This window comes from Coregonus lavaretus (assembly GCF_964263955.1).
Source record: "Coregonus lavaretus genome assembly, contig: SUPER_35_unloc_5, whole genome shotgun sequence".
Lineage (NCBI taxonomy): Eukaryota > Metazoa > Chordata > Actinopteri > Salmoniformes > Salmonidae > Coregonus > Coregonus lavaretus.
This window is the reverse complement of record NW_028167177.1, coordinates 1358917-1372493: the sequence shown is the minus strand read 5'-3', so window position 1 is coordinate 1372493 and position 13577 is coordinate 1358917. Positions and strand designations below refer to the sequence as shown.

General features: G+C 44.2%; 2 protein-coding genes across 2 annotated transcripts; both read left to right on the top strand.

Moving 5' to 3' along the window:
* The first annotated feature begins 3837 nt into the window (after positions 1 to 3837).
* LOC311110372 (uncharacterized protein) lies at positions 3838 to 13178 on the top strand. Its single transcript, XM_084188918.1, has 7 exons — positions 3838 to 4330; positions 5256 to 5386; positions 5593 to 5757; positions 8998 to 9162; positions 9547 to 9658; positions 9882 to 10009; positions 11083 to 13178. The coding sequence occupies exons 1-7, from the start codon at positions 4054 to 4056 to the stop codon at positions 12106 to 12108; spliced, it is 2004 nt and encodes a 667-aa protein (XP_084045044.1). The 5' UTR covers positions 3838 to 4053; the 3' UTR covers positions 12109 to 13178.
* LOC311110412 (uncharacterized protein) lies at positions 5767 to 6804 on the top strand (the record flags this gene model as incomplete). Its single annotated transcript, XM_084188959.1, has 1 exon — positions 5767 to 6804. A coding segment is annotated over one exon (1038 nt), but the record flags the coding sequence as incomplete, so codon positions are not given.
* Positions 13179 to 13577: the final 399 nt, after the last annotated feature.

Sequence of the window (13577 nt, the reverse complement as noted above, 5' to 3'; positions counted from 1 at the left end):
GTCTTCGCCTTCAGAGTCTAATCTAATGCCTGGTGACTTGGTTCATAGAAAGCCTGGGTCTAGCCTTCCTCAGCTGCCTCATGGTTACCCCACGAATACAGACAGGGTCAGGATGGGCTTTCACCACGAGAGGTACCTAGCCTATAACACAGCACACAATCCCAACAACACCCAAACAATGGCTAGAGGTCAAGGAGGGAGCTCAAAGACTAACCACCTGAGGGTGGTGGCTCCTGCTTCTACCTCCTCTGGTGTCATTGGGTCACAACGTGGAAGGCAGAGTGTTAGGCTGGACAAGCCGCACGCCTGCCCCAGGTGTGGGAGGCGCTTCGCTGAGGCGAGCTTTGTGAAGAAGCACCAGACCGTTCACACCAAGGAGAGCAGGCTGGTCACTACAAACAGGTGTCTATTTTAGACGTTTGAAAAGGTCCTGAGGACGTCAATATATGCCACCATTCTTATAAAAAACTATGGCACAGCACTGGGCTCGAATTCATGACACTGCAGTTCACAATTGTCTAGCAAGCAGGGAGAGTACTTGATGATACTAAATGGAAAGCGCATTGTTTGAAATTGATTAGTTTAATGCTTTCTCCTAACCATAACCCTAACCACTCGGAATTAATACCTAAACTTAACCCTTTGAGTTTTTAAAAAGTATTATTTAGTTTTATGCTTTCCCCAAATCATAGCCCTAACCACTCGGAATGAATACCTAAACTTAACCCTGTAACCACGCGGAATTAATGGGTAAAAAATCTACGTTCATCCAATTACGTCAAATCCCGAAGTGAAACTATAAAACAAGTTGAGGAGAGGCCCTTCAAATGTAAACTATGTTACAAGAACTTCTCCACGTCACGCGCCTCGGGATTGACCTGTGTCGTGCTTTGCTCTCTGGAGCAGGGTGCCACTCAAAGTAGTGATCAATGGGGTAGAGTTGGATCAAATGAAAAATAATATTCCTGGTGTTTGTGACGTCCAATGTTTGGTGAGACGTAGACCCTGTGGCAATGGCAAGACTGAGAATACCCTCTCTGTCTTGTTGAGCTTTGACACAGTTTCTACCTGACAAAGTCAGGTTAGATTATATTTGCTATTCTGTGAGGGCCTATGTTCAGAACCCACTATGGTGCTTTAGGTACCAAGGATTCGGACACGTTGCAGCAGTGTGTAGAAGGGAGATTCCACGATGTGAGAAATGTACTGGAGAGCACTGTAAGAGAGAGTGTAAAGTTGGGATAGAAAAAGCACTGTCTGTCAACTGTGGGGGCAACATGCAGCTGGGGAGCCGAAGTGCCCTGTGAGAGAGAGAGACAGGTTGAGATTGCCAGAGCTGGAGTGGGGCAGAACGTTTCCTATGCCTTGGCAGTGAAGAGAGCAGTAGAGGATAGTGTTTCAACTGGGAGTCCCCAGTGAGTAGGCCTGAAGAGAGCGATCAAATCAAATGAAATTGTATTTGTCACATGCGCCAAATACAACAGGTGTAGACCTTACCGTGAAACGCTTACTTACAAGCCAACAATGCAGTTAAGAAAAATAAGAGTTAAGAAAATATTTACTAAATAAACTAAAGTGAAAAAAGTAACAATAAAATAACAATAACGAGGCTATATACAGGAGTACCGGTACTGGGTCAATGTGCGGCAGTACAGATTAGTCTAGATAATTGAGGTAATATGTACATGTAGGTAGAGGTAAAGTGACTATGCATAGATAATAAACAGAGAGTAGCAGCAGCGTAAAATAAAGGGGGGGGGGGGGGTCAATGCAAATAGTCCGGGTAGCCATTTGATTAACCGTTCAGCAGTCTTATGGCTTGGGGGTAGAAGCTGTTAAGGAGCCTTTTGAACCTAGACTTCGCGCTCTGTTACCGCTTGCCGTGCGGTAGCAGAGAGAACAGTCTATGACTAGGGTGGCTGGAGTCTTTGACAATTTTTAGGGCCTTCCTCTGACACCACCTGGTATAGAGGTCCTGTATGGCAGGAAGCTTGGCCCCAGTGATGTACTGGGCCTTACACAATACCCTCTGCAGCGCCTTGAGGTCGGATGCCGAGCAGTTGCCATACCAGGCGGTGATGCAACCAGTCAGGATGCTCTCGATGGTGCAGCTGTAGAACATTTTGAGGATCTGAGGGCCCATGCCAAATCTTTCCAGAGGATAAGTTTTAGTAAGGTAGGATTTCATGTGTTTTTTGTTATGGTTATTAATTGTACTGCACTGATGGAGTGTAAATCCTAGAAAATAGATGTGGTAGTGGCAGCAACAGAGATATTTTTGGGTGTAAGAGATTTTAGCGCAGAAGATCTAAAGGGGGTTTTAAGAGAAGGGGTCCCATCCTCCCAGTTGGCCTGGAGTAAGATCTGGTAGGGCTAAAGTAGTGGGGTAGGGGAGGTGTTTTTTTTTGGGTATAGTGGTGTATACAATTAGTGGGCAGGGGCGGTGTGTTCATTAGGGCGATATGGGCGACGCACTGCCAAACGGGAAAAGGAAGGGATTTGTTTTCTAATCAATTATATCACGGCAACAGTAGTTATCAGTGTTCTAATCTAGACGTCTGATCTGCCACTAAATGTCCAATCAGGCTAAAGTCGTGCTTCAAATGGCCCCGCCCCTTTTGGGGCGATTTCAGTCAGGTTGAAAATCGCCCCAGAAGTCTCTCATAGACTCTCATGTAAAATCTTTTTTTTTCAAATATCAGAGCTTTCAATACAATCTCTATGGGTTCTGGGAGGGCTTGCACTTACGCGCTTTCGTCATACGTAACATAACCATGAACGTAACTAAGAAAAGAGCGGGTAGCAGCGTCAATCAATTCACGTACTACTGTCAAGATGGCTAGCGTTCAGTGCAACTCGATTGTCTCTTTGAAAGAAGTTCCTTTTTGTCGGCGAACAAATCAAGATAAATTGGCAACGAAACAATTAGGACCTCCCAGACCAAATTTAATAATTCAACAGGTTTCTACTAAAGGGGGAAAGTCCTACACCCGAGGATTTTCCAAAAATTGGTACGAACGAAAAACCTGGCTAGCAGGCTGCGATGTAGCTAATGCAGTCTTCTGCTACCCCTGCTTACTCTTTCACCCTGAAGGCGGCACGGCAGACAGCACCGCTTGGACAGCGACTGGTGTAACGGACATGCACCATCTTTCAGAAAAGATTAAGAAACATGAGCTGTCAAAGACCCACATGGATAGCTGTTTGAGATTGTCTGCTTTGGGGAGAGTGAACATTGCCACTCAACTGGATGAGGGATACAGGCTAGCTGTCCGCCGCCACAACGATGAGGTTAGCAAGAACCGCCACATCCTCCGCCGGCTAATCCAGTGTGTGAAGTTTTGCGGAGTGTTTGAGTTAGCTTTGCGAGGCAAAGATGAAACTGAGGGCTCCACCAACCCTGGTATTTTTCTTGGACTTGTCAACTTTGTGGCACAATTAGATGAGGTGTTTTATGGAAATGCATATTGTTTATGCAGTGTTGAGGAATGTGAAAGAACACCCTTGATTATTTTTACTGTGATAACTTATTTTGCTTTTGTAAGCCAACACTTTTGAGATCAGTCAATAAATGCTTCTGGTATTGACTTATATGCTGCCCCTGTCTTCATGTTGTTGCTGGACATATCTTTTTAAAAATGTGTGTAGGTCACCTAAATCATCAGAAAAATTGCCCCCCCTGAGAATTTTTTCAGGAGCCGCCACTGTTAGTGGGTCAGATGGTGGTGCGATTTATTTTCTACCTTTCCCCTTATTTTTGTGACAAATTGTGCAATTCACACTCCGACCTGTGAAAGGCAACAATACCCAACACAGCGACCAGTCTACCGGAAACTCACACGAAGAACAAGTAAACAGAACGTGAACAGTGACTTAGAAGAATTTCCATTTTTTTTGCGTTTTTATTGTTATTTAAACGTTTATTAACACCCAGGAACTCAAAATATGACTAATTTAACTGCACAGCATCACATAATTGCTGTGTATAGTGTTTAATAAGCGTTGGAGACTGGACTTGGTTGATAGATGTGATCTAGGTAACGCTAGCTAACAATGGCTAACTGTATGGTTTTTCACACTCAAATAGCCTCCATCATGGAGGTGCTAGCTAATGCAGCTGTAGCAGAGATCTGTAAACTTGTAGACGACGACTATGCAGTATTTCGTTTGGAAATAACTCAAAGCCAGAAAGAAAACAGGGTTTTGCGGAGGAAACTACTGGAACAGAAGGTGGCACGGGAGCGCGCAGAGAGGACAATGCGGGAGCGCGTCCTCGCCAGTCGTCCCAGCAGTGTCAAGATCCCCGACCGAAACAGAGAAATGTTAAGAGGTACAGTTTGCAGACCAGTTTGTGGTGAACAATATTAGCGTGCAATAGTGTTATCGTCGGATCGCATTCAAAATAAAAGTCCTCCATTGAAACTGATGCAAACTGATAAAAATTGTGGAATAATGCCCCATTAAATAATGCTAAACCATTTTGGAATGTTGTTATATAAATTCAACAAAATACAATAATTAGTTAATTTGACATAAAAAAGGAAAAATCAGTTGAAATCGCATTGTGGATGTATAGACTTCAGAATTAAATTGGGGGCATAATTATATTGCAGTGTAGATACAACCTTACCTATGGGTCTTGGGTCTATGAAATGGGATATCAGCCTACTCAGTGACACCCACAGATTGCAGAAATATTATTGTGTTACTTTAACTGTGGGAAATCACCTCATTATACAGGCTATTTCTTACCAAGATCATAGGTATAAGGCTGTACACTGCAATATGAATGTTCAATACAATAGTCTGAATAGTGAGGTTATTTCCCACAGTTAAAGTAACACAATAAGAGCTACGATGCTAATATTTGTGTAAACTCTTCAGAGTTGTAATCTGTGGGTGTCCCCTCTTCCCTTCTGCACGTGTTCAGATGTGTTACCTAGAATTGGGTCTTGCTGGTCACTTTTTTAATAGTATGCAATAATTCACCTGATTACTTAGCCATCTTGCGCAAAGACACAATATCATATTCTAACCAGATTCTTGATTTACTGCATTTACTATTATTTCCTCAATGAAAACAATGTGATGCAAGGAACATAATACACTGATAAATAAAAAGTATATCAAGCAGTTATGAGAAGTGTTACCTTACATCCTTGCCAATTGTAGACAGTGTCAATAGTGTACAATATACCGTTGAGCATTGACAGTAGCTAACCGAACCACCTCTTTTCCCCCAATCACTCTCTCAGGTGAAGGACATCACACTGGAGGCCACAGGAGCTTTGTGAAGCCAGCGGGACACACTACATGGAGAGATGACCAACCAATCACTGTTGATGAGGGGAGTGGAACCTCAACCCAGCACGTTATCGTAATAGAGGTTAGTGTAATAGTGGTGCATAAGAAATTACAGTTTGTCACTGAAATGTGTCCTGTTTATTTCAGAAAGGCTAACCCTCAGCTATTCACTTGCCTACATGTACATCCTTATTTATCTGCTATAGGGGAGCTTGTGAGACTTCCCTACTACATTGTTATTCAATTCTACTCATGTACCTGTAATAACCTCCTCTCTTCTTGTGTCAGTCTGCAGATGCAGAGGCTGCAGGTCCTGGGGTCAAGCAGGAGAGGTCTGAAGGAGAGGAGGACCCACGGCACAGCAGAGACATCCAGACTGGAGCGCCCCCTGTAGCCACAGAGGACCCCACCACGGCCCCAGCGCAGTCCAGGATGCGACGCAGCATCACGGAGGTCAGTGGAACGCAGAACGCCGTCCTCAAGTCAGAGACCGACACCAAGACTTTAACTTTAACACACAGGCTCTTACACACAGGTTCTGACCACAGATCTGACCCAGAGAGACTGGGGCGGGGGAGACTGGGCTGTCCTCCTGCTCCCGGTTCAGAGCACTTACCGGTATTTCACCAGAGCCAGAGGACGGTTCATTCCCGTGGAGATGGTGATGCGTTAGACACTGGTGTTGATGATCCTTCTTGTTCTTACACTACAGAGATGGACCCTGGCAACATGTCCTTGGATTTAGAGACACAGACTGATCTGTCTAAAGGGGACTGGAACCAGTACAGTAGTAGTGTATACTCTGAAGGGTGCCTAGATAAGAAAGGGGAGGTTATAGTGGTAGATGAGGTGACTGTGAAAGTGGAGGGCGTCGTTCCTCCCACATGGAATGCAGATAGTCACCTAGGAAACAGACACTCACAGGGCAGAGATTTCTTAGATTACAGGGAAAGCTTAGAGACAAATCCAAATGTTGAGACCCACTCCCCTTTACACGCGTTCAGGGATCGCAACCCAGTGTCCATGTCGATGGGGCCTTCCGATTCACACAGCCACGTCCTTTTCGATCAGGTATTGAACTCAAACGACAGGGCTAAAGCCCAGGCTCGGGGAGGGGGAGCAACATCAGGCAATAGTAAAGAGAAACGGTTCCTCTGCATGTTCTGTAACAAAGGCTTCAGCTGCCCCCAGAATGTGGAGATCCACCAGAGGGTCCACACAGGGGAGAAACCCTACAGCTGCCCCCAGTGTCACATGCGCTTCGCCCAGTCTGGCAGCCTGAAGAGACACCAAAGGGTCCACACAGGTGAGAAACCCTACAGCTGCCCCCAGTGTGAGAAGAGGTTCTCCCGCCAGCACCTGCTGAAGACGCACCTGAAGGTTCACACAGGAGAGAGGCCATTCGCCTGTACGCACTGCGGGAAGAGGTTCTCAGAGAGGAGCTACCTCAGGATACATCAGCAGAAAAACCATTCCATAACTATAGCTTCTGACGTTTAGATCAAACCCTGCATTAAAAGTAGACTCAGTGAGATGACGTAGATGCACAAAGAAAACCGCAGTAGTGGGTCAATTTCCACAACAACTAAGAGCGTTGAAGCACGAGGCTAAACTTCTCTGAAGTTTTGGTCCTGCAGCTACCACGTTGTAGCAGCGTGAAGCAAACCCGTGTACATGCGCAGATACTCTGTGTGACAGCAAAGTCTAGCATCACGCTCTTAACAATATCTGCGGTTCTGCTCGTGGCAACCTCATAAGGCGAGTCTTCCTTTAAAAGACTAATGTTCATTTTCATTGTTGTCAAAATAACGAGAGTAACAGATTTCAGTGTTAAATATTCCTGGGTAGAATATTTCCTTCAGGCGTTGTGTGATACAGTGCCTTTAGAAAGTATTCACACTACTCAACTTTTTTCACATTTTGTTGTGTTACTGGCCTACACACAATACCCCATAATGTCAAAGTGGATTCTTTTTTTTTTTAAACCAATTAATAAAAAATGAAAAACTGAAATGTCTTGAGTCAATAAGTATTCAACCCCTTTGTTATGGCAAGCCTAAATAAGTTCAGGAGTAAAAATGTGTCACATAATAAGTTGCACAGTGTTTAACACAATTATCTGTATGGTCCCTCAGTCGAGCAGTGAATTTCAAACACAGATTCAACCACAAAGACCAGGAAGGTTTTCCAATGCCTTGCAAATAAGGGCACCTATTGGTAGATAGGTAAAATTAATAAAAAAAGCACTTTTAAGAGTTACAGAGGTTTAATGGCTGTGATAGGAGAAAACACTAACCTAAGTGAAAAGAAGGAAGCCTGTACAAAATAAAAATATTCCAAAACATGCATCCTGTTTGCAATAAGACACTAAAGTAAAACTGAGGCAAAGAAATTCACTTTATGTCCTGAATACAAAGCGTTATGTTTGGGGCAAATCCAACACAACACATCACTGAGTACCACTAAGTATTTTCAAGCATGGAGGTGGCTGCATCATGTTATTGGTATGCTTGTCATTGGCAAGGACTAGGGAGTTTTTTTTATCAAAAAAATAAACGGAATAGAGCTAAGCACAGGCAAAATCCTAGACGAAAGCCTGGTTCAGTCTGCTTTCCAACAGACATTGGGAGTCAAATTCACCTTTCAGCAGGACAATAACCGAAAACACAACGACAAATATACACTGGCGTTGCTTACCAAGACGACATTGAATGTTCCTGAGTGGCCTAGTTCCAGTTTTGACTTAAATCGGCTTGAAAATATATGGCAAGACTTGAAAATGGCTGTCTACCAATGATCAACAACCAACTTGAAGAGCTTGAAGTTTAAAAAAAAGAATAATGTGCAAATATTGTACAATCCAGGTGTGCAAAGCTCTTAGGGACTTACCCAGAAAGACTCATAGCTGTAATCACTGCCAAAGGTGATTCTAACATGTATTGACTCAAGGGGTTGAATACTTATTTAATGAAGATGAGTTAACGTTTTTTTTTTTTTTACAAATGTTAGAATTTTTCCAATTACAATGTATTTACAATTAAATACATTTTAATCTCACTTAACACAACAATATTTGGAAAAAGTAAAAGGGGAGTGAAGGCAGTACTTAATTTTTATATTGTGCTTGTACCGTGTAGACTATGATGTTCACAAATGCCATTGAAATACATTTTTTCTTCCCAAGACACTTTTAATGAGAACATTAATGCAGTTCATGCATATTTTTTGTTGAGACATTTGCATGTGTGGTTTTCATATGATGTATTTAAAACTTGATTATGTTCAATAAACACAAAATGGGACTTTTCATTCTAAGACTTTCATTCACTCTCTTTAGTATACATCACATCTGATCTCACCCTATTCCGCATACACACACAACAATGCTTTATATCCAATATACACTTACTAAATATACCTACACACTAACAAACACCTGCAATACACGTCAAAATAGTTTAGTCAGGTTTGTCAGATGACTTCTGCCTTACCCTAGCTGACTTGTTTTTACCCACATCATATTTATCCCCACCATGATGAGTTTAACAACAATGAAGTCGTTCTGTAACTACAGCATAGGACTCAAACGTAGTTGGGATGGGTAAACACTCCATGTTGAAAGTGTTTATTATCTGTGTGTACGTACCTGAGGGAGTGTATGTCTGTGTAATCTGTATCACCTCTCTCTTCCAGGAGGAGGAGGGTCCAGAGGTGCTGCTGGTGAAGGAGGAGGGGTGTGAGGAGGGTCTGGGGAACCCTGAGGGGACTATGGTCATGGAGGACAACCAGACTACACCTCCTCCTGAACCCACAGAGGAACCAGCTGAGCAGCACAGGACCACACACAGTCTCACTGAGGTGAGCCCACTGTGAACTACTGTCTGCATGGTATTAGGTCAGGGCCCGTATCCACAAAGCCTCTCAGAGTAGGAGTGCTGATCTAGGATCAGTTTAGCCTTTTAAATCATAATGAATAAGATTATATGGAAAGATCCTAGATCAGCACTCCTACTCTGAGACGCTTTGTGGATACGGGCCCAGGTCTTGATTCATTTTGTCTTAAGTGTGGAACCATGCCTTTGAATTATCAAACCATTAAAGAGTGTCAAGTAATCAAATCAACTAACATGTTTGCATAGTACTCAAAGCAATCCCTAATTGCTCAATCAAAAGATGATTCATAGCAGGGTGCTCATATCAGATTTCTTGATCCAACATCCTCTCACTCTGTGTCTCTTACAGTCAGTAGACATGGAGGATGGGAAGCCTGATCTGCTGCTGGTCAAAGAGGAGACAATAGAAGACGGACCAGAGAGCATTGATCTGCTGAGTGGAGTAAAGATGGGGGAGCAAGGTAAGGGAGAAATACAAATAGCCTACATAGAGTAATAGATCTTCAATGGGAACAGTGATGCGCCTGGCTCATTTTGTTAATTCATAAAATGAAATCAATACAACTCATGTTTACATACAAAAACACACATTATAATGTATTTACTTGACCAGGTGATTGACCAGGTTAATAAAACTCCATACGTAGAGTTCTCTGCCATGTTTTGTAAACCCTCTTCCTGCAGGTGGTTGGCTGGAGGCTAACAAAGGAGACTGGACAGCCATCTTGGATTCCCAGATTCAGACGGGTGCAGCCAAGGGCCCAGGGGACATCATCACTGAGCAGGCCAGGACCAGAGATGACATATTGGAGGTCAGTGTATGGGACAGCGTCCTCAATTCTGGGCTGGGGAACAACACTGTTAACCAGAACCAGAAACAGACAGTCGAACACATAACAACAACCGAACTTAGTCTCCATGACAACAGGCTGGCTGAGACCAGGGCGAGGCGTAGAGGCCTGTTTCGTATGCGGTGGGAGAGAACAGACGCAGCTAGCGGTGCTCCGTCCTGCTCCTATAGTTGTGATTCAGAGAGACTGATGGCGCCTCAGGTTAACCCCCTAACAGGTGCTGCCTTCAGCCTGCCTTCTATAGGATCTATCAACTGGAACATGGACCCTGTGACAACACAGACACTCCCTGGCCTTCGTCCTCCTCACACTCTCCTAATGCTAAACTAGACCTCAGACAATGCCAGTGCCTCAACACTAAATGGCTACACAAGCCCATTGACAAATGGCAGTAGTAGTGACGCTATCATCAGATCCGGTGGCAAAGGGAAGAGCTTCCCATGTTCGTTCTGTGGGAAAGACTTCAGTTTTCCCAAACAGGTGGAGATCCACCAGAAGGGGAGACACCATTCGGCTGCCCCCAGTGCGGGAAGAGGTTCTCCCGCCAACACCTGCTGAAGACGCAACTGAAGGTTCACATGGGAGAGAGGCCGTTCACCTGTACGCACTGCAGGGAAGAGGTTCTTAGAGAGGAGCTACCTCAGGATACACCAGCAGAAAATGCACACGGCCCATGTATAGTGACATGTAATGTAGTACTAGTTAGTTTGTAGTTAATTCTGTTGGTTTTGGATGTAGTAGGGAACTGGATGAGGTGAGCTGAGGAAAGAATGAGTATGATGAGGCAGAGTAGATGATATGGTGGTGGTTGGTGTGATGGTGTCTGTAAAAATGCTTCACTGATAAAGAGTGACAACTTTGTCCTGTTGTTTGATACTGGTGTTTTATAGTGAGGTAAGGATGGTGCCTTAATTCATGTTTACTTGACATGAAGTAGTGAAGATGATAACATTTGATAATATTATGTAATGTTTCTGTGTGTACAGCAAAGAGATTCTTATATAATCCTTTTTCTTTCCAATCTTTGTTTACAGTCTGCAGTCCATGAAGACCTGCTGATATCCAGTGTTACTGGCGGGAGAGACTGGACCTCTGAGGTGGCTGGTCACAAACCCTGGCCCCGGAACCTGAATCAGGAGCCGTCACTCTTCCTTCCTGAGTCGGAACCAGAACCCAACCGCGAGGGACAGAGACTCCACCACCACACAGAACACAAACAGTGGACAGGTGGACTGAACAACTTCAGTCCTGGTGGTCATCAGAGAGACAGAGGCTCCAGTCAGGGATCCAGTCTGCAGCCCAGACCCTTCTCTTCACAGGCTCAGTGCAGGGATGAAGCAGGGCCTGGGGCTGATAGAGATAGACCCTCCTGTTCCTATGATACAAACACCACAGTATCCATGATGAACAGAGGAAGTCACCCTGGGCTTCAGCCTTCACAGAGAGTGGTGGGAGACCCCCCTGATGGGAGTCTAACAGGACGTCTGTCTTCTCCTTCAGGGTCTCATCTAATGCCTGGTGACTGGGTTCATAGATGGCCTGGACCTGGGTCTAGCCTTCCTCAGTTACCTCATGGTTACCCCACCAATACAGACCGGGTCAGGATGGGTGTTCACCATGAGAGGCACCTAGCCTATAACACAGCACACAATCCCAACAACACCCAAACAATGGCTAGAGTTCAAGGAGGGAGCTCAAAGACTAACCACCTGAGGGTGGTGGCTCCTGCTTCTACCTCCTCTGGTGTCATTGGGTCACAACGTGTGAGGGCGAGCATTAGGACGGACGCCGACAAGCTGTACGTCTGCCCCACTTGTGGGAAGCGCTTTGCTAAAGCAAACTATGTGAAGGAGCACCAGACCATTCACACCAAGGAGAGGCCCTTCAAGTGTAAGCTATGTTACAAGAGCTTCTCCTTCCTGAGTAACCTAATCAGACATAGGAGTGTCCACAATGGAGAGAAACCTTTCAGCTGTACTCAGTGTCACATGCGCTTCGCCCATGCTGGCAACATGAAGAGGCACCAGAGGGTCCACATAGGGGAGAAAGTCTACAGCTGACCCCAGTGTGAGAAGAGGTTCTCCAGTCAGAACCAGCTGAAGATGCACCTGAAGGGCCAACTGGGAGAGAGGCTGTTCGCCTGTACACACTGCGAGAAGAGGTTCTCAGAGAGGAGCTACCTCAGGATACACCAGCAGAAAATGCACACAACCCATGTATAGAGTATAGTGACATGTAATGTAGCTAGTTTGTTTGTAGTTAATTCTGTTGGTTTTGGATGTAGTAGGGAACTGGATGAGGTGAACTGAGGAAAGAATTAGTATGATGAGGCAGAGTAGATGAGTAGACTCCCGAGTGGCGCTGTGCCACTAGAGATCCTACCGGGAGGCCGCGACTAGAGGCCGCGACCGGGAGACCCATGGGGCGGCGCACAATTGGCCCAGCGTTGTCCAGGGTAGGGGAGGGAATGGCCGGCAGGGATGTAGCTCAGTTGGTAGAGCATGGCGTTTGATTCCCACGGGGGTCCAGTATGAAAAAATAAAATAATAACTCACTAACTGTAAGTCGCTCTGGATAAGAGCGTCTGCTAAATGACGTAAATGTAAATGTAATGATATGGTGATGGTTGGTGTCTGTAAAAAATGCTTTACTGATGAAGAGTGTAACTGGCCCTTTAGGTTGATACTGGTGTTTTATAGTGAGGAAATGATAGTGCCTTAATTCATGTTAACTTACATTTAAAAAAACATTTTTAGTAATTTAGAAGACGCTCTTATCCAGAGCGACTTACAGGAGCAATTAGGGTTAAGTGCCTTGCTCAAGGTCTCATCGACAGATTTTTCACCTAGTCGGCTCTGCGACTCGAACCAGCAACCATAACCACTAGGCTACCTACCAGCTACTTGACATAAAGTAGTGAAGATATATGTAATGTAATGTTGAACCTTTCCCAAAGTATTCTAAAATTAATTTTATCAAAGTGAGGGTACCAGATTTACAGAAAAGGTCAAGTGTTACCATAGTGAGAAAAGTTATTTTACTTGTCACGTATCATTTTGTGCAATAAAAGTACTGTACTTTAAAGTTATGCGAGTGTGACAATTAAAAAATAAATACAAAATCGACTCTGTGCTGACTGACATGGTTATTTTTGTATAATTGGAGGGACTGAGTTTCCCTTATCTCAGTCGAACCAAAACACTATACTTCATTCTTGAATCAACACATATGGACATTTTTTTAAATAATAAACTCAAATACCTCCATATTGTTAGGTACTTGAATCACAGTGTTAGATATGAGCTTGACAGTGGTTAACATTTGAAAATATGTCATGGTTCTGTGTGTACAGCAAAGAGTTTCAAAAATACGTACCCCAACCAAAAAACGTGTATAGATGGCATTTATTGCACAAAACTGAAATCTCGAACCACCGCATTCAACCACTAAGGTGACCGGGAACATTGACAAGTACAAAACACACCAGCTACGACCTCTGTTAGGCAATCAGAGGCAAAAAGTCAGTACA

Coding starts and splice junctions, on each gene's coding strand:
- LOC311110372 (XM_084188918.1), top strand. CDS start 4,054: ATGGCTAACTGTATGGTTTTTCACACTCAAATAGCCTCCATCATGGAG. Junction 5,387..5,592: donor AGCACGTTATCGTAATAGAG/GTTAGTGTAATA, acceptor TTCTTGTGTCAG/TCTGCAGATGCAGAGGCTGC. Junction 5,758..8,997: donor TGCGACGCAGCATCACGGAG/GTCAGTGGAACG, acceptor TCTCTCTTCCAG/GAGGAGGAGGGTCCAGAGGT.